This window comes from Fukomys damarensis, unplaced genomic scaffold (assembly GCF_012274545.1).
Source record: "Fukomys damarensis isolate Sample0158 unplaced genomic scaffold, DMR_v1.0_HiC HiC_scaffold_17, whole genome shotgun sequence".
Classification (NCBI taxonomy): Eukaryota; Metazoa; Chordata; class Mammalia; order Rodentia; family Bathyergidae; genus Fukomys; species Fukomys damarensis.
In genome coordinates, this window is record NW_022900929.1 from 17171922 (window position 1) to 17199465 (window position 27544).

Here is a 27544-nt window from a genome sequence, read left to right on the forward strand (position 1 = left end):
ATGTCCTTACCATAAAGCCATTTTTCTTAATTTATCTTTTAAAGGTTGTAGCTGAAGATTTTACACTTGTCACATGGGAGGATATGAAAGTAAAAGCAGAAGATAGACTGATAATTGTAGTTTCACTGTAGCTTCTCTGGCTGGACTCCCATGCGGTACAGCTTGGGGTCATCAAGAGACAGCTCCTAGCCACCTCCAGCACACCTCTTATGTGTTCTGTGTCCTAGAGCCAGCCAGGATAAGTATGAGGCTGTTTATCTTTGTAGGTTTGACCCTCAGTACACATTTATTGAATGAAAGAATGCAGTAAACAGTCCTCAGGGAATTCTTAAACTGTGTCTTAGCCCATCAGGGCATTCACCAGCAGTCAGCTTTTAGAAGCCTAAAAATATTTTCATATTTATCTCTTTAAAGAATATATTGAAAATGATCAGCACCAACCAGTTTTTCAGCCAGTCCTGAGCATGTGATAATACAGTCCTTTGAGGAAAAAACTTGTCCAGGTGAATTGCTGTGGAAATCTTTATTGCTTTGTGTTCAGCTAGATGCAGTGAGGATGTAAATAGCTCAGGATTTTGACCTACCTCAAATACTTAACCAGTGTAAACATTCTGCTATTGTACCACACCCAGTCCAGGATTAGGCATATCAGGACTATCCTTGGTTGTGCTAACTTGTGTGTCTGAGTCTTAGATCAAGAGAAATTTTTAAGAAAGACAATAAGGTACAAAAATTGCTAAAGCTAAAGTCACAATGGTTACAGATAAATAGATCTATATTTGCCATATATGGTAATAAAAGAGAAGTCTGAGCAAATGCTCTCGACATTTATGGACTTCTCTATGATTCATCTAGCAGGGCCAGCAGCTCCAGCCAAGAGATATAGAATGTCTTCAACTATATTTCTTTCCTAAATCGTTTCACTGCAAAGAAGCCATTCTGTGTATTCAAAAGAAAATCCCAGGGCTGGATAAGTTATGCCTTGGTAACAGGCCTGAGAAAGATTGCAAGAAGAATTTCAAAAGTATTTTCAAGCCATTGTTTTGTACCAAAGCACATAATTCTCAGCATTAGCAATTTTCTGTAGGCCCAGGTTCACGTATACCAAGTAACTAATCACTCTCCTCCCCTGCCAGAAAAATTGCAGTCTGTGCTTTTCTGACTGATAGACTTCTATATGGACCCTTCTCATTTTCATGTTTTGGAGCTTAGGTATAATTTGTGGCTCCATTTCCAGGGACTAAGTGATAGAGGAGCACTCAGTCCTATGTTTCTTTCAAGTCTGGTGGCTTCTGATCTAGAGCTGGTTTGGCTGTTCTGGTCCCTGGTATGTATATACTCGGGGTGGGGGTAAGAAACTGGGAGGGAAGATACAGAGGATAATGAGTGAGCTTGGGCTTGAGATGCCTGTGGTAAGACCCTCCAGCAAAGAGTTCAAAACACAGCTTTCTTCTTCGGAGAACTAGACTTGTTGTACTGCTTTGTGAGGGCTCTATGTAGTTGCCCCCATACCCACTAGTTCTACATCCATGAATTCAACCAACCATGGGTTAAAAATATTAGAGGGGAAAATTCCATGTGTACTGAACATGTCCAAACTGTTTTCTTTTCATCAATTCTCATACAATACAATATTATAACTATTTACATAGCATTTACATTGTATCAAATATTATGTCATCTAGAGATGATTCATATTATATGAGGGATTTGCATGGAGTCTATATAAATACTATGCTATTTTTATAAGGCACTTGAGCACCCAAGGATTTAGTTATCAGCATGATGGTAAGGGTGGTGGGGCTGGAACCAATCCCCTGCCAATACCAAGGGACGGACTGTACCCCAACAAGAGTGAAAAAGTGAATCTGAAATTTCTTGGATCTTGAACATGATCAACATACTCTAGAGTGCACATTTTCTTCTTGCCTGTGCCTGTCATCATAAACCTCAGCTTCCTGACTTTAGGGGTCTCTTGAAAGCTGGAAGCTGTTGGTAAACACTGTCTAGAACCGCCAGGTGTTTTCTTGGGTGGCTTTCTGGTGGGATGAAGCTGAGTCCCCTTCCTGTCTGCCTTTGGGAGACTGATACAGAGTAGGGTCAGAATGTCTTTCTCTGGAAGCATTTGTTCTTCCTCACTTGCTAGGTGGAAGTAGCCCATTAAGAGGCTTCTGAGCATCATTAAATATAAAAGCTGGTTTCAAAGGTTTAAATTCCCTGCTTGCCTATTCAGTTATATGTATTTCTTAGACAATCTGTATGGAGTAAATAATTTCATTTAGAACTTATTCTTATGTCATTGGCTCTATAGTATTTTCTAGAAGAAAAGAAATACCATCAGGGCCCTGTTAGACCCCATGTGTGTGAACTTTCTGGCTGCAGGTGGGCCACCTCAGGATTTACCCTATGTGAATCCCGCCTCAATTCCATGCATGTGTCTGAGTAAGTATCTTGAGAGAACATTTGCAATGTGCTTTGTGTCTGCAAGTAGATTCCCCCATCGTTTATTATTAATACTCCTGTGGGCAGCTCTGTGGAGCTAGTAAATATTAATAAACAATATGTGCTGATGGGGAAGCTAACACAGAAGGATACCTTTTCTGCTTGCTTAGTTTTGGGCAAGCTAGTTGCACACAAATAATGAATGGACTTGAAGTAAGGCATTCAGGAGGGGGAACAAAGGAAACAGACTAAACTGGGAAGAAGTGTGTTTAAGATCTGATTTTAGATGTCATATATCTCCTTGCATGATCTATTCTTGTTGTGTGATTTGCCTATTCGAGTACTAACATCCCCTGTCTAGGGGCAGAAGAGAACTGTGTTCACATGGGGCCTGTATGGGAATCATCACTGCCTCTTAGGTATTGGTTTGAGATTAACTTTTAAGTCTCAGTATTCCCTGAGATCTGTGACTTGGTCATCTGATGATTAAAAAGTGTAGCTATTTATTATGGAAATTTGCATATCACATAAAGCACATACTATAGAGAAGATAATAATAAATCACCTGCAGCCCTAGACATGAAGGCTAGCAAGTTGCTTTAGATCTTTCTCATCTTATTTCTTTTACTCATAAATTTTACTTTGTTCCCCCCATGCTGGATATTGAACCCAGGGCTTTGTGTGTGCTATGCAAGCACTCTCCCAGTGAGCCACAACCCTAGCATTACATATTTTAAAACAAATAGGGCCAGGTGTGGTGGCACACACCTGTAATCCCTTCACTTGGGAGTCTGAGGCAAGAGGATCACTGTGAGTTCGAGACCAGCCTGGGCTACTGAGTTCCAGGTCAGTCTCAACTACATAGTGAGACCCTGTTTCAAACAAACAAACAAACCCAAATAGGATTATTCTCTATACACTGTTTTGCAGCATGGGAGTTTTATTTTCTCCTTCATCAACCATGGTATTTTATATAAATGAGTAAAATGTAGGCCATATAATGGACTAGGAGGTTTCCTGCTGATACCTGTAGTACTTATAAAATAATTCTGCCTTGAAGAAGTGTGCATTGAGTAGCTGTGTGTTAGCAGGTACAGCATTACTTTCTTTGTGGGTTGTGCACAGCCTGCGTAATGCCATGATCAGTCATGTGGATGCCAGTGCTTGGAGATTGTATCACTGAGCAACTGCCAAGCAGATAACTCAGTTGTTCTCTAAACATTAAAGTCTTTTTAGAAATATCATTTGATCCCAATTCTCAATTTTAAAAGTTTTGATATTAAAAGGATGCGTTTTATTTAAAGACAAAGAAGTGAAAAGTAAGCCACAATTCCATCCACTTAGATACTTCTATCATTTAACCCTGATGTTTTTCTTGTCACTCATTCCAAAATCATGTATCGGCTGAGTATCCCTTATCCAAAATGTTTGAGTCCAGAAGAAGTTCAGATTTCGAAGATTTTTAGATTTGGGGATATTTACACAGCTTTTACTGTTGACTCCCTGATTTGAGAGCTTGTTTGGAGACTCTAGCAGGGGAGCACAGCTACTCATACACCCTTGACTGAGGAAATAGTCCTCCTCTATCAGGAGTGGTCACCTCTTCAATTCCAGACACACGTTGAGCAGTAAGGGAGGAAGGGGACACCCTTCTAGCCAGCCAGATCAGCCAAATCAACTGTGCTGATCAGTAGAGTGAAGTAGCAGGGGAGCACAGCTACTCATACACCCTTGACTGAGGAAGTAGTCCTCCTCTATCAGGAGTGGTCACCTCTTCAATTCCAGACACACGTTGAGCAGTAAGGAAGGGGACACCCTTCTAGCCAGCCAGATCAGCCAAATCAACTGTGCTGATCAGTAGAGTGACAGATGTCACAGCCAGATTGCTCTCACGTCTGACTCCCTGATTTGAAATCCAAACTGTGTTGTACTCAGAAATTTGCAGGTTTGAGAATGTTTTAGATTTCAGATTTTTGGATTAGGGCTGCTCGCTTCTGTGTGAATGTTTAGTCATATCTTTGAGCTTGGATTGCAAACATGTTTTGCTCTTTGTAGTTTATGGTGCCCCTTCATCTAATTCAGCCTCTAGATTTGGCTCAGGTGCCCCATCCCTGCTAGCTGAGGCACACCTGCATCCTCTTGGTGGCACCAACACAGTTTAATATTTTTTGTATGGGTAGTGATTTGACCTGTAGCTTACTATGCTGGCCAGAAGCCCAGGAGGTACAGGAACCCCCTGGCTTTGCTCACAGTGGAAGGAGCACTATGTTAGTGATGGAGGACACATAAAATTCCCCAGCTATGTCTGGTGGATAAATGTAAATCATGTGCATTATTCCACAGTGTTAGTGATACGGTGAAAAATAATTTCACCAACTACCTAATATGCCATTGTATTGCTTTACTAAAATTTCTACAGTAAGTAATCCCCTCATGGAATCCACATTGATTCTGATTTTTCACTGTCCTAAACATGCTGAACAGTCTTATACGTAAGTCACTGCCTCCATCTCTGGCTATTCCATTGGATAGATTCTTAGAAGTAAAAGTACCAAGAAGAGGGATTACTCTGCATTCTAATTTTATATAGCCATATGTCTAAATGTGAGCAGGGCCTAGGGTCTCAATTAAATTATACAGTGGGCATGTCTGGGAGAGTAGGAGCCACATTTCCTGGTTGGTTTCAGAATCTCAGGGCGAAAAGGTACCTTTAGGGCCCGTTCTTTGTTTGGTCCCCTTTACATGAAAGGTTAGCTTGGTGCCCAGTGTGGGAAAAGCAACTCTTTGTTATTTATTCCTTCCAGTAGTACAGAGTGGCTGCCCTTGATGCAGTGCCACCCACTGTCTCTTAGGAACCTACATCTTGGTTACTACTATCTCCAAAACATGAACTCCATGACAGCAGGGACTGTAATTCTTATTCAGGGCATGTAGTAAATGTTGAAATAGTTTCTGAACTAAATCCCATGTATTAATGTGTGGTTCCCCTCTTTTGACAAAATCATAATAATATTTTCAGGGTTCTGAAAGAAAACTAGAGGTTTAGACATGAGCATTTATTCATACAGTAACCCAGAAGAATATTTTAAAATTAGACCTAAAGGCAAATCAGACCTATTTAGAGAATTGCTTAAAATAGCAAGAGATTGCCTCTTCCCTTTTACCAACACTGGCCCTCTGGCCATCAGTTGTCCTGCAGGAAGTTCCCACCCCAGGGAAGTTGACTTTGGGGCCACAAACAGTGATGCCAACCCATGCTGTGAAAGCCAGTACTTCCATACCCTCCCAGGAGGGGATATCAAGTCCTTAGGTGCCCATGAGGCTGCCACTTGTCCTGCCTGGACTGTCCCCTGAGTGAACACACAACCTTGCCCTTGTGACAATCAGCAGTTCTCAGCCCTGAGACTATACTCCTTAGATCAGCTGTTTCTCAAACCATTTGAACTCTTTAAAATTGAGGATTCTGGAGAGCCTCTCCCCCCACCCCAGTGTATGCATGTGCATGTGTTGTGTCTGTCAGCATTAAAGTTTTTTACAGTGGAATAATGAAGATGTCATTACAAGTGATGAAGCTCCTAGAAAATGCATGGGGAAGGCAAGTAGCAAGTAGTTTGGGCCCTTTGACAGAGTCCGAGGAAGCCAGAAGTCTCCAGGGCCTACTTGGAAGACAGTAGCACCCCAGCATTTGGGTTGCCTTCATGTCATGGCCACTGCACGTCACACATCTGCCCTTCCTTATGTCCTTCATACCGTCACAAGCCTCCATCACTTTCTGACCCAATTTAGCATTACTCTGGTGCATGTGTTACCATTCACCAGCCAATGCATCCTCCAGAGTCACTCTTGATTAAGAACCTAGGGTCCTCTGTTCTTGGTGCCCTTTGCTAACCCTCTCCCCGTGTACTTAGGCCCTACACATATACCTGGGATCTCCTCCTGCCGCCCTTAGGCTCCACAAAGCTCGTCCTCCCGTACCACAGCTTTATTAGGACAGTACTAAAGGCATATCCATCAACATTAGAGAATTTCTGCCAGGACACAGAACATGTTTTAAATGGAGCAAAAAAATTTAAATGGGAAGAAATTATAGCATGAGTGAGTTTATCTCTTTCAAGATAATCTTATTTAATAACCAAAAAACTCACAAAGATGTGCATTTTATCCCACTACAAAGGCAACATGGCAGGGTCTATACTGTGGTAATTACACGTTTGGGGTTTCATTCCTTCTTTAAACCAGATTTCTATTATTTCAGAAAATCAACCATTGCAGAAAAACACTATTCATTTATTCTATTGCTGGGTGGCCCATACACTATGAAAATAGGTCAAGAACAGTAATCTAAATTGACTGCTAATAAATAATTAAAGCTAATGGAATTTTCTCAAATCTGTGAACTAAAATCTTTGAGAAATTGCCAGGACCTACTGTCTGATGCTGTATAGAAAGTTATTTTTTATTTAACATTCCAGTTTAAATGCCTTTTACAATTACCCTTTCCTGTCCCAGAGACTGGAAGGAGTCTGTATTCATCTGTAAAAGCAACATCGGAGGCCCATCAATAGCTGCCTGAGTCATTTTCGGATGACATGATGGGAGATGAAGGTTCCAGCATCCTGGAACAAAGAGAAACTTTGCTTTTCACCAAACTATATTTTAGCTTGAGTTCTGCGGTTTGGTATCGTACAACATATTATCCTGCTTTGAAAATTTCACACCTAATCTGAGCTCTTGTGTACATTAGCAAAGAAGAATTGCAGCTTCACCCCACCCCCTGCCCCATGCTGGGGATTGAACCCAGAGGCACCACGTTCCACCTCCAACCCTTTTTATTTTATTTTTTGAGACAGTCTCAGCATGTTGCCCACACTGGCCTTGAACTTTTTTAATCCTCCTGCCTCCACCTCCCAAGTAGCTGAGGTTACAGGTGTACACTACCACACCAGCCTTTGAATCACAGCTATTTCAAGTGACATCCAGGGAATAAATACTAAGAACAATTTGTCCTTCACAAATAATTGTGATTTCTCTCAGTGGCCCTACAAGGACCTTCATACCATGGACACATATTCATAAAAAGTATTAGAAATTGCTTAATAAGAAGGCAGATTGTTTATTACAGTCAGTAAGATCATAGATACTGTGCTCTGTGTGCATTTTTCTTTATTAGAAGAATTTGGTCATCACCAGGACACCTAGAATTTTACAGACATGGAAATGAAAAATCAGTAGCTAGATGCCTGTGTACAGTGTGTCTTCAGTTGTGGAAAAGGATTCCTGACATTTGTTAGATTATATATCTTGGTTGAAAAGAAATTAACATTTGGTTACCTTTTTCCCCCAGTTCTGGGAATTAAACCCTGGGCATTTGCACTGAGTTACATCCCAGCCCTTTTATTTTTTTTCTTTTGAGACAAGATCTCACCAAGTTGCCAAGGCTGGGCTTGAACTTGAGATATTCCTATATCAGCCTCCCAGAGTGCTGGGATGATAATCATGTGCCCCCGCAAGCTCCGCTTGTTACTTTTTAGAGAAGCTGTAGTTTTGTGAAACTGCTACACTTATATCTAGTTTAGTGTTGTATTTGCTATGTTTTGCTATATTTATATATATATATGGTGAAGTCAGTTTCTCAAATTAAACTTTTTTTTTTTTTTTGCATTTTTTTCTTTAAAAAGATCTATAGCAGTGACTTGGACTTGATTTCAAAGGATATGGTATTCCATTTAAATTGCTCCTGCCTAGCATTTGGAATAATCTTGATTCTGTTTTTTGGTTTTGTTTTGTTTTTTGAGACAGGGTCTCACTATGTAGTTGAGACTGACCTGGAACTTACTATGTAGCCCAGGCTGGTCTCGAACTCGCAGAGATCCTCCTGCCTCTGCCTTCCAAGTGCTGGGATTACAGGCATGCACCACCACGCCTGGCTCTAATCTTGATTCTGAATGCTTGTATTTTGCATTTATGAAGACCTTTAGAATTGGGGGTAAGCTGTGTAGATGTGGGGGATGCTGTCAGTGGCTAGTATTAGAATCCCATTCCTTTCTTCTCTGAAGCAAGAGTTTTTTAGGAGGGTCTTTGCATGATGTGAGTCACGGGGTAGATAGCACTAGAGATGCTGGTGAAGGTTTAGAACAACTGCCAGATGTTTGCTGTCCAGGGGGTCCTCCAGGGGGCCAGGAGCCAAGCTCTCACCAAGAAGGCCCCGTGGAAGTGGGCAGAGTAGTGACATAAAGGGCTGTAGGGAGAACCAAACCCCAGCACCCAGACACCTTTGGAGGATGGGGCAGACCCCAGAGGCAGATACTTCTGCCATTCCAAGCTTCCTTGTTTCCTAGGACAGAGCTGGGGACATGGGGAGCTGCTTGCTTGGTCTCCTATATAAAAAGCAAATGAAGAAAGTGACATGACCGCAAGAGTCACCCTAAGTCTCTCACTCTTTTTTTAATTTTTCACCAACTGTTACTAGTAACGATGTTCTTGGCACCCATGACAGGATAGCCTTCCCCTGAGTATGAGCATTCCCCAGCACAGTGAATAATACTGATCACACAGTGAGGCCCTGTCTGATGGCCAGGACCGTTGGGCAGGAGATTGGGCCATATGACCCTGATGTCTCCAGTTTCAGTTGACTAGCTCTTAGGTTTTGATTTCAGAGAGACCATCTCTGACCCCAGACTCCTAATTCTGTCTGCCTGTCCTATATGATTGCTCAGCTGGAGGCTCAGTGTGTCTCAAAGTAAAACCCTTTTTGAAAAATATTTCTATTTCAAATGCACACAAGATAGAGTGAATAATATTGTAATTCCCAGGTCTCCTCCTCCATCTGTAACAGCTGCCACCACCCTCTTCCCACTTCTTACTCTCCCTATAAATCAGTTTGATGTAAAAATCATATTTCATATTATTTTATATGTATCTTAAAAAGACAAGGCCCCTTTAAAAAAACAAGAGAATACCTAAAATATAGACTACTGTAATTTTTAAAAGTACTTGGAAACATTTATTCTAATTTTATTTTAATTTGTGGTATACCATGTTTCATTAACTGTTATACTTAATGTTTTTATATATTTTACCATCTTCAAACTCAGGGTGAGTATAATAATCATTCCAATTTTTTTTAGTGTACCATAAAATAATGGTACAGCTTATATTTGGTGGTGTGAGATTTAATGAAATATGCTACACAATAACATTTCCAAGTCAGAATCTTGCTTTGGGGCCTGGATAAGGAGGGGAAGCCGGAGGATAGTGAACTGAAGGGAGATGACATTTCCCATCCTGGGTAAGTGTGTGATGTGTCACCTCCTTGGTTTTTAATGCAAATCAGTCTTACATTTTTGCCTGGTTGAACACCACCCATCCCTGTACCGCTGAAACACAAAGAAAGTGTGAACTGAGTCCAAGGAAGGAAAACAGATGAGAGCTTCTTTGGACCGTCTGCCCCCAAGAGATCAAGCACACCAAGAGCACAACAGGCCTTGAACACAGCAGAGCTGTCCTGCAGAGGTGCACCTGAGTCACTGCAGAGTAAAACTCCAGCAAATCCCAGGTTATCAAATGTTTGTAAAGTAGATGACTCCAAAGATACATTTGTACCTCACAGCTACCTCCGGTTTACATGCAGTGTTGTGCTGATCCCCTTAAGTACCTTGTCCTTCCAAATACAAACAATCCCAGAGTCACTGTCCCTAGGAGAGGAAACCTCAGTGCTTACAGCTCTGATAGTCACCAACTCTGCGCCTGGCACACGACTCTGGGACTCACATCTCGCCATTCAGCCTGACCTTGCCCGCCAGTGAGCCCACGGCCCTAGAGAGGAGACAGATCCTTCCTGAGACCACCCTGATACCCACAGCAGATAGAAATCCGAAACCCGCACCCTGAGCATCCAGGAAGTGTGTGTGAATGTCTCCCACCTGCGCCCCACAGGTGCTGCTGAGCATTACCTGGCAACTGTGTGGCTTTTTTTTTTTTTCCCTCTCTTTTGCTTTTAAATCAGAGTGGTTTTCTCCACCAATTCTCATTACCTATGAAATGCCTTAATAGCATTTTGCTGTTGGAATTTCTGATCTAAAATGTGTGTTGTGAGTCAGCGGTTTTGAGAATAATGAAACTCCTTTTCACATAGAGGGTCTCTGTATAAACATTATTTGCTTTGTACTCAAGGGAAAGGTTGAAATGAACTAGTATGGCTTTTGCCAATAGACATCTGATATTAATAATCTCAAGGACGTCACTTTCTACACATTAAGTTGTTTGTTGCTTTTTGTTCAACAAAAGCGGATGGTAGGATTGCAGAAAATTGCTATCAGTGAAAAACCTATAACTGAATTAAGGGTGTAACCTTAAAGTATTGTTAGGATTTCAAATGTGTTAGCTACTTAATTACCACCTGTTCCAGTGTGATTTTTCATCAGCCTGATGAACCCTGCTTTCTTCAGCTGGTAATGGTGGCGAAGGGCATGTGGATGGACACAAGGACCAGAAGAAGCAGCAGCCTGTGCTTCCTGGGCCGCTAGACAGCCAAGGGCATTCTGCTGTACAAAGATAATAAAGCATGTCATGACGTGCTAACCAATAGCAAGGAGTCCCATGAGTTAGAATTGAGCATCTTTGGAGATCTCTCCCTCCCTTCCTCCCTCCCTCCCTCCCTCTCTCCTTCCCTCCTTCCTTCCCCCCCACCTCATTTAGCACAAACCCAGATAATATTTGCAGACAGCAGAATTGAATAAGGAATTTCTCAAACTGCCAAAAGTAAAATTAGAACGAGTGACTTTTAGCTGGTGACTTGAAGCACATATGTGCCAGTTTGTGTATGATGTGTGAATATATAGTGGTTTCTTTCTCCTCAGCGATCTTTAAATATGTGCGCGCGTGTGTGTGTGTGTGTGGAGACACGTCTTGCTTTAATACCAAAAAGCTTGCTTCAGTAGGTCCACTGTGACATATGCAGTGCTCAAATAAATGACTTTTAAACTACAGCAAGTTGGTTAAGAGGAGTTTGCTTGCTTTAAGGATATGAGAAACATAGTGCTTCAGCCTTCCTGGAATTCTGACATAGGGTAGAGAAGTAAATTTGTCACCTCAGAGCTGGTGCTGTCATGATGCTGGCCCTGTGCCAGGCTGGCAGAGTTGGAGGGAGCCTGGTAGGAGGCATTGTTGATGGCCTACCTTGCCTTGGATACAGACATCTCCATCAAGCTCTCTGTCCTTCCTTTGTAAGTTTGTGGCCCCAAATTCTTGGTCCTCTGCCCTTGTCATTTCAAGACTCCATCCAGCTTGACCATTTCCCCTCTGAATTTGGGCCTCTAGAGTAATACATGGGTTTGTTCCCATGCTACCACGTTGCTGTCTGGGTGGCCTCTGTATATCATTCCTGCACCCTCACTTGGCCACAGTGATTGAGTCTTTTACACCATCTGGCTGTGGCCTGGGCCCTGGGGAGAGAGCTGGGTACAAACCCTGACTCTCCCATTTGTGTCACCTTATACAAGTTCTTTTTCTTTCCTGAGCCTCAGTTGTCCTTATCTGTACAATGAGCCAGTCTCTCATATTGAGGAGTATTGAAGAAATGGATCTGTGCTGAGCATATAGCAGCATTCATTTGCCAGCACTTATTTGGCATTCCTGGACCTTGTCTATCTTCTCTCTCTCCTTTCCTCAGCTTTGATTTCTGAAAACCTTCCACATACTTACTGTAGCTAGTTCCTATCCCTTTGACCTACTAAAGCTATTTAGAGCTTCCAGGAGCTCCCCAGGGGCTAAATCCAATTCTTAACCTGGTCCTCAGTTCCATGACCAGCATTGGATATAGCTGTATCCAATACATTGCCCTGTAAATTTCCCTTTGCATAGCCCTGTATTCCTTCTGCTCTCTTCTACCCCTCTCAATGCTTGTTCTTTCCTCTCCCATGACCTGTGGTAGGGCATTGGGCCATCATCCCTGCTGCTAGGATACCCCTGATTTGCAAATGCATCTCTTAGTTATGAATTACCAGGATGGTGTCTGTCTGCCATGTATGGCTATAGAACATTTAACCTGTGGTCAGTCAAAACAGAGATGTACTTAAGTGTAAAATAAAACACTTAGCAGATTGCAGAGACTTAACAGGGAAAAAGAGAATTTAAAATACCTTATTAATTACATGTGAAAGGATAGTGTCTGCTATGTATGGTATGAAATGAAATTAAAATATAATGCATATGTTTCTGTTTGTGTCTTTAATATAGTTACTAGAAATATCATGTGTGTGGTTGGCAGTGTTTTTGTTGGATAGAGCTGCCTTGGAGCCAGGAGCCCAGCCCCAATGGCTCTTCTGCAGGTGGACTGATCTCCTGTCTGCTGGTTCTTAACTCTTTTTGAAGGATGTTTGTTCATCTACCTGTTCATTCATTGATTTCTTGCTTATTGAGTCCCCCTATGTTCCAGGCCCCACTGTAGGCATGGAGAAGACAGAAAAATGCTCTGTGAGGTATAACCCAGGCCCACTGGTGCTCTGGGCAAGGGTTCCAGACTGAAGGTTTAGGCTGGTCTTTTTGCTCCCTAAGCCCCCCAGTTCACAAATCACAGAATTCCTTGCTCCAAACCCTGGCCATACCTGTAGCCTCACCAATGGTAAGGTGTGGTGCTGTACTACTGTGGGATGGGATGACCTAGAAAGGTCCCAAGTAGTCCCTCTGGGCAAAGGAACATGGGGCCTGTGTGGAATAGAACCAGCTTCCATTCTTCTTGAGGTGTAAACTGTCCTGTGCCCAAGTGTCCTTGGGAAAGTAGTGCCCAACCCTATGTTGGATGCTGCAGATAAAGCACCTTCCTGGCCCTCCCAGATCTCCAGAATGGACAGGAAGAGGATGAACTCCTGATTGTCACCACAGCCTAACTATAGAGCTCAAAGTGAAATGCCCAGAAGCATGTCCTGAGATAGTAAGTCCTGGCTGCTTCCACTTCTGCCCTACCCAGATCTAGGCACATTAGAGCCCTGGGTCCCTCTTTCAGTAACTGAAGGGCCATCAGAGGCCACCTATCAATACAGAAAAGCAGGGTCCTGGGATGGAGGGCACACAAGGCACACATAGTACACCTACCTGTGTTTATACCTCCTGCATCATTGCTTGTAGCGACCAAGTTCCTTACAAAGACATTGTGCTTATTCTTCATGATTAAAGCATAGGTTTGCCGTAGGCCTTCACTAGGTTCAGACAATCTTACTCCCATCATTCTTCATCCTTCAGTTCCTCTTTCCCCTCATTTCCTTTTCAGTGTTAGGTTTAGGCCTGTCTTAGATCACAAAGAGCTAACCAGAGGAAAGTATTACTTTCTTACTGCAGCTGTAGTAATTTACCTAGTGGCTTCAAATGACAGAAATCCATCCTGGGATAATGCTGGAGGTCAGGGATCCAAAGTGGGATCCACTGGGCTCACGCAAAGGTGCTTGGCAGAGCTGTACTTGCAGAAGCAGTGGGAATGGGGGGAATCTGTCTCTGTCTTTTCCAGCTTCTCCCGGTGCCAAAATTCTCTGGCCATTGTCCTAACATCATCCCCACCTCAGCTTCCATCCTCAAATCTCCTTCCTGACTCTGGTCCTCCTTTCCCTTCTTGTAAGGACATTGTGATGACATGGTGCCCAACCAGATAATCCCAGATCATCTCCCAGACTCATAGCTCCTGACTTAGTCATACCCACAAAGTCCATTCCTCCCACCATATCATCTAACTTATTCACAGGTTCCAGGCATCACAACATGGATATATTTAGGGGGTCGTATTTGGGACTGGTAACGAGTCTTGATTTTTTTTTTTTTTTTTTGTCCTTAAACTTGGTGTGGAAATACAGAAAACCATCCAGTGGAAGAGCAAATTTTTGGGTTTTCCAAGGAAATAATGGTGTCATATTTAATAATTCATTCTTTAGAAAATGAAAAAGGAAAAGGAAAATAATAGATGTGTGTCTGTGGTTTTTCTGGGGATGGAACCCAGAGTCTTGCATATGCTAGGCAAGTGAGCTATACACTACAGCCCTTATAGTACTTCTTTGATGAAATGTTCCCACTCGGTTGTGACTCAAAATAACATGTGTTATGTTTGACAGAAGCTCATGGGACATCCTTGTCCAGTGGGTTCCTGTGATGGAGATGTTCAAGATCTATCAGCCTCACAGGGCCACTAAGCACTTGAGATGTGGTTAGTATGACAGAATTCATCAACTTTATTCCATTCTAATTAAGTCTCAGCTACAAATATCCACGTGTGCTTGGTGGTCCCCTGTAGGACAACATAGTCTAAGACTAGGCTCTCTGAGTAAGCCTTGGGAGGCCCTAGTGGAATAATTTATAGTTCTTTCTGAGCATAAGATAGTAGCTTTCCTTGGATTCTCAGAAAGCTTCATGACCCCAAAAGCTAAGGGGCCTACTGGCTATCTTATGAGACTGTGCCTTGATTCAAATTTATCTTTCCTCTCATGTCTAATTGTATAGCCTTGGGTTTGTACATAAAAGTAAGCTTTGGAACTTAAACAATTGTTATTGCCTGGTCTTAGTCCCAGACCTAATGACTCTGATCCCACACATAGATTATGCTCAGAAATGTGGCTTCTATGTCAAAACTGTCAGTAAAGAAATTGCCCTTTTAAAGTACTTTACCAATTACTTCATTTTAAATAAAATACTGTGGAAGAGGTAAAGACATACCTACAAGATGCCCCCATGTTACAAAGTGGGTACAGTACTGGTGGCTTGGGATAAAATTTCTAGTGACTAACTACATCAAACATGGATTCAGAACAAGCTGGATCTCCCACTAACAGTGCACAAAATAGCTGCTAAAATTCAGGACCATGGCCCAGATCCATCTCAGAAACAGCATCAAGCCTACATTATATTTTATTCTAAGTCAGTGATCTCACTTAGACCAACAGCAAAAACTTTAGTCCTTAGCACATTCCAACCAGGACTTAGCAGAAATAAAATCTAGTACTCTTACATAAGCCAGTGTGAATTCTGAAGTTGGCACTGTTGATGGTTTTAGGAGTGAAGGTCAGGAGGCGGAGCCAGGGTAGTTTTATGCAATAATAACCAGCACAGAACCCCAAGCAATTCTTAGGAAGCCCTAACCAATGTTTCCCTTCTCTTTATTCCTCCAATGGCCATTTGCTGACTCGCTCTCCTGCTCCAGGATTTGCGCAAGCAGGTAGCGCCGCTGCTGAAGAGCTTCCAGGGGGAGGTAAGCCTTTATCTTCACACTGTACCCAGAGCTACCTTCGTCCTCTCAGTCTTTCTTTTTATTTGTGTTTGATAAATGCCATTGACAAAAGGTACTTACTCTAATGGAGACTTCCTGGGCTACACTGACCCTACATCCCAGATATTTTGTACTTTCAGTGGGACTTTGTCCACGGGGACCTCAGTGGAAGCCCTTCTGGAAAGGGAACCATGTTTGGGATAAAAAACCATGTGGTGCATTCCAGTGACAAGTGCCCTGCATGCTTGCACCTCCCACAGTGGACTAAGGTTGTTCAGCCCCTGTCTTTAGGAACCCACAAACTACCTCCAATGAGTCAGTCACTTCATGACTGTGCGGACTCCTGCAAGGAATAGATGGATGGTGACAGTCTGGTGATTTTTGTTGACTAGAGATTGAGCCAAGGGTCTTCACACTGAGCTACATCACCAGCCCTTTTTTAAATTTTGAGATAAGGTCTTGCTATGTTGGCTGGCAGGGTATGCTTGAACTTGAGGTTGTCCTGCCTCAGCCTCCCTGAGTGCTGGGATTATAGGCATGCACCACCATGCCTGCCTTAGTCTGGTGCTTTAGGAGAGGCTGCTGGGGAGAATAGAATTTCATTTGATCCATAGACCAAAACAGCACTAGGCAGAAGTCACAAGGATAAGCTTAGACACCATATGAGGAAGTATTTTCTCATGGATCCTTCCAGAAAAGGACTGAGCTATCTGGTAAATGAGCCATCGACAGCAGGTTACAGCCCTGGCCACCTGTGAATGGGAACAGTGCCCACACAGAGCACTGAGGGCCAAAGCAGGTGACAGATACTCCTTCCCCGCACTGCATAGAGATCTGGTAAATTCTAGAAAAGCCAGAATTGTGTTTTCATTGTAGACTCACTCCCACCTCTTCCATGGTAGAGAAATGAATGTGGTAGAATACCAGGCTCATGAGGTAAAGGAAAAAGGTTTTTTTCAAAGTCCTTATAAGAACTTCCATTGGTACAGTCTTAAGAATGTAATTTTCTTGCAACAACCCAGGTCACAGAAGACACAGAGTATGGAGAAGGGGCAGGATTAGGGGAAGCAAAACAGTGGGCTTGGGATGCAAGTGACCAGAGCAGGTGCCTCAGGCTGACAATTGTCTTAAGGAAGGCTGGATTCCTGGCATAAGTGGTTAGGCTGCCCTGGCTGCCCTCTCCCTCAGTAGACAAGTGATTGCAAGATGGAGAGGTGATTCCAGGGTGCCAGAAAGAAGAGTGCAGCAGTGGCTGTGGGCAGATACTTGAGGACTTAGCAGGTGGATTGGTATCCTTTTAGCTGATAGTACCCAGCCTCATGGAGCCCCAATGTCCTTAGCTTGGTAAGGCCTCAGGCACAACCTTACCTGGTCTCTGATGGACTGGAATAGCACTTTCCTCAGGGTCTGTCTCCCCACTCTCACTGGGTGAGCAAAGCTGTCACCTGACACCTGCCTGCACTTGATCTTATCTGTCCTCCTAACCTGTTCCATAGCTTTGGAGAGGCCCTCTGGCTTAAGATTTCTCTTTCTGAAAGGCCCCAATGGCTTTTTGTGTGCTCAGTTATTTTTCTTCTGTTTGGGAAACCTTCAAAGCTACATGAGAGCAGAAAGTTTAGTACAGTGGGCACTTGTACATCTTTACCCAGATGGCCACTCGCCTGCAGCTAGCTGCATCTGCTCCCCTACCTCAGTCTTTGCTAAGAATTAAAAAGCAGGTTGGTCACCACTTGGCACTGTGACCTTAAATCTATGTCTCCTCAAGTTAGGACTGCAGTAAGATACTCCAGTGTTACCACCTAACAGCAAATTTCATGCCAAGGAAAGTAGCAATACTTCAAGACTAAACTAATAATTCATTTAAAATCAAATTTCCCTAATTATCTCAAGATGTCTCTTATAACTGCCCCCATCTCTAGCACATGGTGTCCATTCAGGTTTGCACATTGCATTTGGTGATATATTGGTATCATCATGTATGTGTGTATCTGTATATTTTTAACCTATTTTAATGTCAGATATCCTCTCCATCCCCCTGACCTTTGCTTTTTGTTTTTGTGCCGGGGATCGAACTCTGGTCTTTGTGCTTGCAAAGTAGGCGGTGAAACCACTGAGCTAAATCCTCAGCACCTTTGCTTTTGTATTTTAATGCATTAACTTGGGGAGGAGGAGGCTAAGCCAGTCATATTACAGATAGATTATCCCACATTATGGGTGCAATAATGGGTTTGCTTCTGAACACATCATAATTGAAATGACTGAAAGACATCCAGGCTTTCAAAAAGCTACTTGAAAGATAAGATATTTATGCACCATTAATTAATACTTAATAAAACTCTGCTAATTGCTGTATTAAAAATAAATTGTATTATGTATATTTAAGGTATAAATTATATTATGGGATACATATATATTATAAAATGATTATTATAATAAAGCCACTTAACACACCCATCATCACAAGTAGTTACCCTTTTGTGGCAAGAGCAGCTAAAGTCTCCTTTAGGAAAAATCCCTAATACAGTACAGTAAGATTTTATTAATTACAGTCTTCATATAACACCTTAGCTCTCTAGACCTGCCTATCATACATACTTGCTAATTTCTATGTCTTCTGACTTACATGCCCCCTTGTCCTTCTTCCTCCTGAATTGCTTTTATAATATTAAATGAATATCATTCTTGTTAATTAGTTTAGTAGAAGAAGTGCTTTCCCACTTGTGGAAGGTTGGATGAGCAAGTCAGAGGATAAGGACAGGGGAGACCTGTGCAGGACAGTATTCCTCCTCATGGACTGTTGCCTATGTTGGGTAGGGCCCATTGAATATAGGTGCTTTAGAGCCATCTGTTCGGATCAGAGGCTCCCCTTCTCACCTCATCTGCTAAATGTGGTTTTCTTCCTTGGCAAGATTCTTGGAGCTTGTCCCAAGGTACTTAAAGTCTTCCTGCAAAGATACAGTGTTAGTGAAAATATCTCATTTGTCCAGAATTTTTTTTTGTTTTGCATTTGTTGTGCTGAGCATGAAAGCCAGGGCCTTGCAGTGCTAAGCAGACAGCAGTCTACCCCTGAGCCATAACCCCAGCCCTGCCCCAAAGTTTGTGTAGATTACTTTGAAAAGAAAACACAAAACAAAAACAAAAGATGTTTTCAGGCAGCAAGAAATTCCCCCGAACTTTAGGGTCCCTGCAAGAACACATATGTAGAATATGCAGTAAAGTGAAGGGAATCATGAACCTGCCAGGGCGCCTCTTCTGCCCCTCTTTGTATTCCTGTGGTTCTAAATGCAAAGTCCAGCTACCTTTTCCTGTGGCCTTGAGACCCTGCCTGCTTAATGAAAGAGCAGCTCATCTATCACTCCCCACACACTGGCCCCTGAACTCCTGGAAGCCCCTAATGTCATCCAGTTTCCTCACCCAGTCCACTTCTGCCTGGACATTCCTTCCTCAGGGAAGATCTCTCATCTTCAAACAACAGGCTGAGCCAGGCAGGGTTCCCTTGACCATGTGTAAGGTGCTGCTGTTAATAAGATGAAAGAGAATCTCAAAGTTATGCCCAGGAATACTTTTAGAAAACAATAAGTAATGGTTGTCCTTGACTGAATAGTTTGAATTGTTACAATCATAATGATTATATTTAATTGTTATAGTAAAGTCATTGAATTTAACTACCACAGAAATTTTATTGATTGATTGATTGATTGATTGCTGTACTTAATTTTGTTTTTCAAGCCCAGCCACTTGATGGGAAGGGGGATGATATAAATGTTCACTTCAATTTAAGCATATTCTAGTCCAACCATGATACAGACAATCCCTTGAATGAAATAATACACTGTCTAGGAAAATGCCGAGTCTCTTTTCCCTTATCTCCCAAAGAAGGTTGAGGGGTGGGAAACTGATTTAGGTGGCTCTGGTTAGGGATCTGGGTGCTAAAACCAAGTGTCCTCAAGACAGAAAATCCTCTTAGAAAATAATTCAGATGCTTACATTAGAGAGGAAGCAAAAGACCTTTAATCCTGAGCTAAGCAGAAGCTTCAGAAAAGTACAACAGAGTAAGTTCAAACAGGAATAAGAAAATAGTCAATACAATTATATTATGTAATAGTAGATGTTAGAACAGAACAGAAATGAATGAAAAAGGGCTAAGAGAGGAATGTACTAAAAATTGATTCTTTGAGGAGACTTGTACAGTTGACAAATCACTTTATTATTCAAAAAAAGAGAGAAGGAGCTAATGTTAGGAATGAAAATAACATCACAGCTGCAGCAGAGATTTAAAATAAAGGAATAGTATGAGCAGTTTTATTGCAACAAATTTTAAAACTTAGACAAAACAGTCCAATTCCTAGAAGACTATAACTCCAAATTTGACTAAAGAAGAAGTAGAAAAGTTAAATAGCCTTGTAACTATTACAGAAACAATCCCATGAGATTCAGACAGTTTTCTGGGAGAGTGCTATCAATCACTCATGGAACAGATAGTTCTAATCTTTTGCAAACTCCTCTAGAAAATAGAAAAAGGAGAACATTTCCTAACTCATTTTATGAGGCTTGTGTAACCACGATGCCAGAACTAGACAAGAACAAGAAAGGAAAATAAAAGTCAGTCTTATTTATGAATAGGTGTTCAGGAGACCTTAAAAAGGCAAGTTGAATTCACTAACCTCAGTATATCCCAAGAATGCTGTTTGGTTTAACATTAAGAAATTTTATTAATGTTGATTCACATCATTAAGCAGATTAAAGAAGAAAAATTGTCACCTCGATAATTATAGGAAAAGAATTTGATAAAGTCCATCCGTGAAAAATACTACCAGCAAACCAGAAATAGTGAGAAACTTTGTTAGCCTGGTAAAAAGTATTTATCATACTATCTAAATCAATCCTCAGACCCATTGGTATTAAAAACATTTTCTTTACAATCAGAGACAAGAAAAAAAATGCCTATTTACTGCTTATTTTCTTTAACTTGGAAGTCTTACCATTGAAGCCAAGACAGAAAACTATAGGTATTTTTAACACAAGAAATAAAACTGTTATTTTCTAAGTGAGCCTCAAGTATTTAACAAGGTTGCTAGATACATAATCAATGTACAAAAATAATTACATATCTCTACATCAGCAGCAAACCAAAAATGCAATGTTTTAAAAGGATACCTCTGGAGATAGCAACAAAAGCCAGAAATTATACATAGAAATAAATATAACAGTACATCAGAACTATTTCTGTAGAAACATAAAACATTTATATTGAAGGACATTAAGATTTAAAAGGGAAGAATAGAGTATCCAAGTATAGAAATTCTCACAACTATTAAAGAGGTCAATTTCTCAAAATTGATCAGAGTAGTCATTGTAGTTCCAATCAAAAATCTCAATAGGATTTTTATGAAATTTGAAAAGCTGATTCCAGATTTTTTATATATGTATATACAAGAGCAATGGTCAATAAAACATATGTAAAGTTATAAATACAGGAAATATTTGCAAAGTTGACATAATTTCATGAGGAAAGGGGAACTTTGTCATATACAGTCCTTTAACAGTTGGTTAACCAACATGGAATTAATTACATTCCCTTACTTCATGTATATGTAAACACAAATTATAGGTAAAGCCTTAAGGCAAAGCAAAATATTAAGCCTTGTATAAGATAATACAGAATATGATGGCTTTGGGTTGGATAGGATTTCTTAACCAGAAAATCATAAAGGGATTGTTGCAGTCAGCTACATTACATTTTTTAAGTAAAAGCCTTTTTCATAGAAAGATACTCTAAGGAAAGTGAAAAGGTGAACTGGTTCCATTATAATTTGCTGTGAGCCAGAAAAAGATTCCACCTTCCTCAGGACATTTTATATCATCTGAGAGAACTTGACATCATTAAGATTGAGAATATCTGATGTTTATCATGATAAAGGTCCAGTTACCTGTGGTGCCTCCTGAGTTGTACAGTGTACAGCTGAATGTGTGGTAGTCTTGGCCACAAGATGCAAATCAGGAGTAAGTGGTGGCCACATGCCTACTTAACAAAAGGCTAATGTTCACAAAATACTAAAAATTTTGGAATATCAATAGGAAAAAAAAATACCACCAGTTGGGTATGATGGCTTACAAGTATCATCCTAGCACTCTGGGAGGCTGAGGCAGAAGGATTGCATTTTTGAGCCTAGCCTGGCATCTTAGGAACTTAGCAAGACCCTGTCTCAAAATAAAAAATAAGGGTTGGGGTTGTATCTCATTGCATAGTTCAATTCTCAGTACTGCAAAAATCAAAACAGGACCCCAGTGAGAAAATGAACAGCAGTCATAAATATGATCCTCAGAAAAGAAAATCAGAATAATCAGTAAATATGTGAAAAGATGACACACAAACTCAGTAATAATTAGAGAAATGTTTATTAAAATAATTCACATGCCAATTTATCATACCTGCCAGGTTGACCAAAGTTAAGAAGTTCAGATGGTATAAATTGGTTTAACCTTTTGAAAAACCAGTTTGTCCTCCACCAATAAAGCAAGAGGCACATAGCCTCAACATAGCAGTTCTATTCCAAGAAAAACTTAAATTTGTTTGCCTCAGAAAATTAGCCCAAGAATTTTGAAAATAAAAAAAAAAGTGGTGTCCACCAACAGTAAAAAAAAAAAAAAAAAGTTGTAACTTCTTTTTATAACCCTGTAACAAGACTTTAGGATCATCAGACCCTAAAGAGAGGCAAGAGAAAGATAAATAGGGTTTTCATAGTGGGCCAGGAAGTCTTGGAGATATTCTGTCACACCTCTTCATTCTGTTACTTACACTTTATTCTTTGTATATGTGAAATACTTATTTCAAAAAGAAATAAGTATGTTTACAGGGCAATAGTTTCACAATACGTTTGTGTATCAGAAACCGAATATTTTTATCCTTTTGCTTTGCATTTCACCAGTGATCAGTTATAATTGCCAGGTACTTGGATATCTTGGATAAGGCTGTGTGCCTAGGCAGCTGCTAGGAAAGCATATCCCTAGCAGTGTTCAAAATGACACCAGCTGGGGATTTAGCTCAGTGGTTCTGCTGCCTGCCTGGCAAGCACAAGGACCCGAGTTCGATCCCCAGTACCCACCCCCAAAATGACACCCACTGAGATAGCATTTGCAAGCCATCCAGGTTTATGGCCGAGGCCCCTACACTAATCAACAGACTAACAAGAGAAAAGTGTACAGATTTATTTAATAAAATTTTTCCTTTAGAAATGAAGATCCAAAGAAACAAGAAAACTATATTTTCATGGACAGTTGTGCAGAAGTATGATTGGAGAGCAGAGAGCCTGATCTAGTGCAGTACACTTCGGGGAATATATCCAAGCCGGTTTGTCCAGATGGTTCCCTGCATCACTAGATGACATTCCTTTCCTCCTGTACAGGGTTGACACCTGTGCCATGAAGACACAGTAGGGGAGAGGAAGGAGCAGGTCAGAGGGACCTTCCTGCTTCTGCTGTTTGTTGAAATCCAAGGTGCTGTATTTAGGGGTAGCATGTCCCAAACCCTGACAGACACTAGATTTCAAGCACACACTTGCCCAGCAATCACAATTTTGAAAAGTCAGTTCTGTTTTTATTGTTCTATCACCAGATCTCCAAAGCTGGAGGAGAAAGTGCCCCTTCCCTGCCCACCAGTCCCCAGCCTGTCCTCTGGAGCCTCCTCCTGCTTTCTTAGGAACCATCATGCTCCTATTATCCCCTCTCCTCTGTCTTCATTCCCTGGTAGTTTCTGAATTATTCTCATCAGCATTCCACAAACTCTGGTATGTTCCACCTCAAGAGATACAGTAAACTTCTGTCCACTAGTCTCTGGCTTCAGAGCTGCCTCCACCATTACCTCTTGTTCTTCCTCACCCTGCACTAGCTTGGCAGACACCCTCCTGTAGCCCTGCTGGACCTCAGCCCGCTGCACATGCTGTTTTGCCCTGCCCTGGGCTTCCTTTCACTTCCCTGGCTATTGATTGGGCTCCTCAGGCAATTCCTTCCCTTCAGTCAGAACTCCTAGTAAGAGTGGTATTCTTTGCTCTGTAACACTCAGTGTGGACCTACAAGGTGACCATGAAAAGATGCTTGTCCATGACCTATCTTTCTCTTTTGAGTCCCAGGCTCATTATGAGGCTGCCTGTTTAATGTTACCTCTTGGATATTCCAGAGTAGAGCTCTTCACCTGCTGCTATGCCCCTTACCTCTGCCTGTGTACTTGCTTACATCCTCTGCTTCTCTATCTTTCCCCTCCTGGGGAAATCACTTCCAGTCCACACAGTTGCCTAACTTGGAAACCCAGGACACCTCCCTACTGCCTTACATACTGTTTCCCCCATCCTGCCTCCATGTGCATTTTAGACTCATCCAATCCTTTCCATCCTCCCACCTCCAACCTGGTCTGAAACCACCATCATGTATCCCTGAAATCTTTGTAATGGTTCCTCACTGGTCTCTCCATTTTGGCTCTTCCCCACATCCTTGCATACAGCGTTCCAGTGGCTCTCTAGTGCCCTGAAGCCAAACACAGAAGCTTCACTGAGGCCTCTTGACCTGCCTCCCAACCCAGCACTCTCACTGTTTCTGGCCTTGTTGAAGTGCTGACAGCTCCCAATTCTGCTCCTGCTGTTGACCCTCCTCTCCCAGCTCCCTGTCTGATCATCCCTTCTTTACCCTCTGCAACTTGACTCAAATGCCATGTTCTCAAAGAGTTCTCCAACTACACACCTAAGCGAAGGGCCTCTTATGGTTCCCCGTAGCACCTGGCTCTTTGGCTCCAAATACTTTGCTGCATGTGTTTGTGTGTGTGTTAGACATGCCTGCCCTTAGGGCAGCGAGAGAAGAGGGTGGTTCATCAGTGGAAGGCTGAGGAGGGGACACCTGAGGGAAAGCTGTCGTAGTCAGGGCCTTGTCAAAGGAATACATTGAATGCAGGACACATAATTTATCGGATTATTTTATATTTATCCAAAAAGTCAAATACAGAGGAGTATAAGAGATTAGCTGCACACTGGAGGCCCAAAGAATCAATCCAAGGGCCTGGATCCCACAACAGTGTCCCACACAAGTCCAGCTAAAGGCTTACGAGCCCAAGGCAGTGTCCTCCACGAGTCCAGCCAGTGGCCTAGAGCCCACAGCAATGTCTCATGCTTGTCTGTATTGAGGATCTGCACCCACAAAGCTCAAAGTCCAGTGGTAGAAACTAGAAAACCTATGTCAGTGGGATGAAGGACTTATGCCACCAGGCTGATAGATCTACATTGGAACCAGGAAATGCTGCTCACTGTGAAGATCAGATCTCCCTTGAGGAGAACAGCAGCCATTCCCAGTGACATCAAAGCCCCAAGCTCCTCCTCTGATGAGAACAACCAAGTTTCGTATCAGGAAAACCATCTGCAGCAAGCTTCTCCTGGGATATCAACAACCCACGATCGTTTCCTGCAGTTTTCTTTTTATGGCCATTGGCAACAATTTGCAAGTGGGATCTTCCATGCCCAGAGCACGCTGATTCAGTTCAGCTGGGCGTTATAAGTTGCTCCACCACAGCTTCAGTAGGACCAGCCAAGTTCAGAGCTGGGGAGGGCAGCAAGAGCTAAGCTGTGGGGAGCTGGAGCAGACAGCAGGGCCAGGCATGCAGGTCAAGCAGGCTGCTTTGGAAGGGCTTAGAGAAGTTTGTGTGCCAGGAAAGCAGAGACCCTTAACACATTTGCAGGACCTTTGGGCACATTTTAATTGAATAACGGATGCGATGGAGAGAGTTGGGTAAATATGAGTTTCCATTGTGTCCTTTATCCCAAATCTGTTAAGCTGTACCATATTTAAGAGGCAGGAGGATAGCCAAGAGTTCAAAGCCATCCTGGGCTACATAGTGAGTTCAGGGCTAGCCTGAACTAAGTAGCATCTCAAAAACAAACAAACAAAAAGTCACCGTATTTAAGTGTTCAGATCTAAAGGCCAGTTATAAATAAAAGCTGGGATGTCTGAATGGTGTATTCCAAGAGCATTTCCCAGGGAGTCCCACAACCTGGGAGCCAGTCCAGGCACTACTGTCCACTATCTCTGTGACCTTGGTTAGCTCCCCAGTTCCTTCCTGCCTGCCTTTCAGCATGTGTAAAGTGAGTAGCCAAATACTGCACAGAACCCCAGCTCTGAGGTCCAGGATGACACAGTAGACAAGTTCCTGGGGTGACTGTCATCTGCACAACAGAAGGGGATGTTTTCCAACAGTTTAGACCTGCTCTGTTATAGGTAGTGGGGTTCCTCTAGTTAGGGGTTCAGACAAGGGCCCAGCAACCACTGTTAGTTCTTACCCACTCTTCTTCAAGGCCACCCAAGTGCCATATCCTCTGTATCATCCCAAAATACCCAGCCAGCAACAAACTCCTCCTTGCCTTGTTTTTGGCTGTCTTGATTTTGAGCCTTGAGATATGTGCCCTTATGTTTTACTTATTGAGGCAGTTTAACTGGCTCTATACTAAGCCTTACGATTCTGAAATCGAGAGATTAGGAACTGTGTGTCCATGTCTTTGTGTCTGTTTGTGTCTATGTGTTTGTACACTTATATCCCTGTGGACATAGTAAGAACAACGTTAAGTCTCCTGGGCAAGATAAGAAGGACTAGATTGCATGGTTACTATCTCTGGGCCTCAGATCAGTGTTGTATAGACTGCATAAGACTCCCTTCCTCTTTCTAGAAATACAGTTCCTAGCCTCGCCTCACTCCAAGATTCTGGTGGAGGAGGCCTCGGGTGGGACCTCAGAATCTGAATTCTACCTCTGATTCTCACATAACACCAGGGCTAGGTACCCTCATAGGGCTCTTCACCAAGTGTAGTCTGTGATGTTGTATCTACTTGTGTGCCTCAAATTGGAGTCTGAGGCACTCCATAAATATGTTTAAAGTGCACACTTGTAATCCCAGCACTCGGGAGGCTGAGGCAGGAGGATTGCTGTGAGTTTGAAGTCAGCCTGGGATACGTTATTATGTAACCAGCCTAATTAGCATACCCATTCCCTCATATTGTCACCTTTTGTGTGTATGCACGATGAGAACATTTAGGATCCAGCCTATTAATAAGTGTCCTAAACACAATACATTAACTATAGTCACCACACTGCATCTTAGATCCCCAGCACTTATTCATCTTTCAAATCCTTTTTTCAGCGGGGAGGGTACCTGGAATCAAACTCAGGACCTTGCACTTGCTGGACAGGCATGGTGCCACTAATTTAAATGCCCAGTTTATTCATCTTTTTTTTTTTTTTTTTTGATACCAGGGATCGATCATCTTTTATAACTAAAACTTTTTACTCTTTGAGCAACTACTCCTCAGCCCTTGGCACCTACCATTCTACTCTCTGCTTCTAGGAGTTTGATTTGTTTTGCATAATAAATGAAATTATATGGTATTTATCTTTCTATACCTGGCTTATTTTCCTTGGAATGTCCTCTAAGCTCATCCATTCTATTAGAAATGGCATGATTTCCTTTTAATATTCCACCGTATATGTATGCCACATGTTCTTTATCTGTCCTTTTGTCCTGGAACATTTAGGTTGTTTCTGTACCTTAGCTGTTATGAATTATGCTTAGCAAACATAGGAGTTCAAGATGCTTTCAGATCCTGGGAACATACACCCAGTAGCAGGACTGCCAGGTCATATAGTTCTATTTTTAACTTTTGACCAGCCTCAGTATTATTTTCCATAATGGCTGTACCATTATAGGGCACCAAAGGTGGACACACCCTTGCTAGCACTTGTCTTTTTCATTGTAGCCATCCTTCCAGGTTTGAGCTATTAGCTCACCATGGTTTTGATTTGCAATTCCCATGACAATTAGTGACATTGAGC

The 27544-nt window shown here is 42.1% G+C and overlaps 1 protein-coding gene across 2 annotated transcripts in view; it reads left to right on the forward strand.

Annotated features, from left to right (window-relative positions):
• Window positions 1–27544, forward strand: part of Cux1 (cut like homeobox 1) — a 353130-nt gene that overhangs the window by 149541 nt on the left and 176045 nt on the right. For both annotated transcript variants that reach the window (XM_010618936.3, XM_010618935.3), the window contains exon 3: window positions 15620–15667. In XM_010618936.3, coding sequence (XP_010617238.1) covers window positions 15620–15667 — 48 coding nt within the window. The remainder of the gene's footprint in view (window positions 1–15619; window positions 15668–27544) is intronic.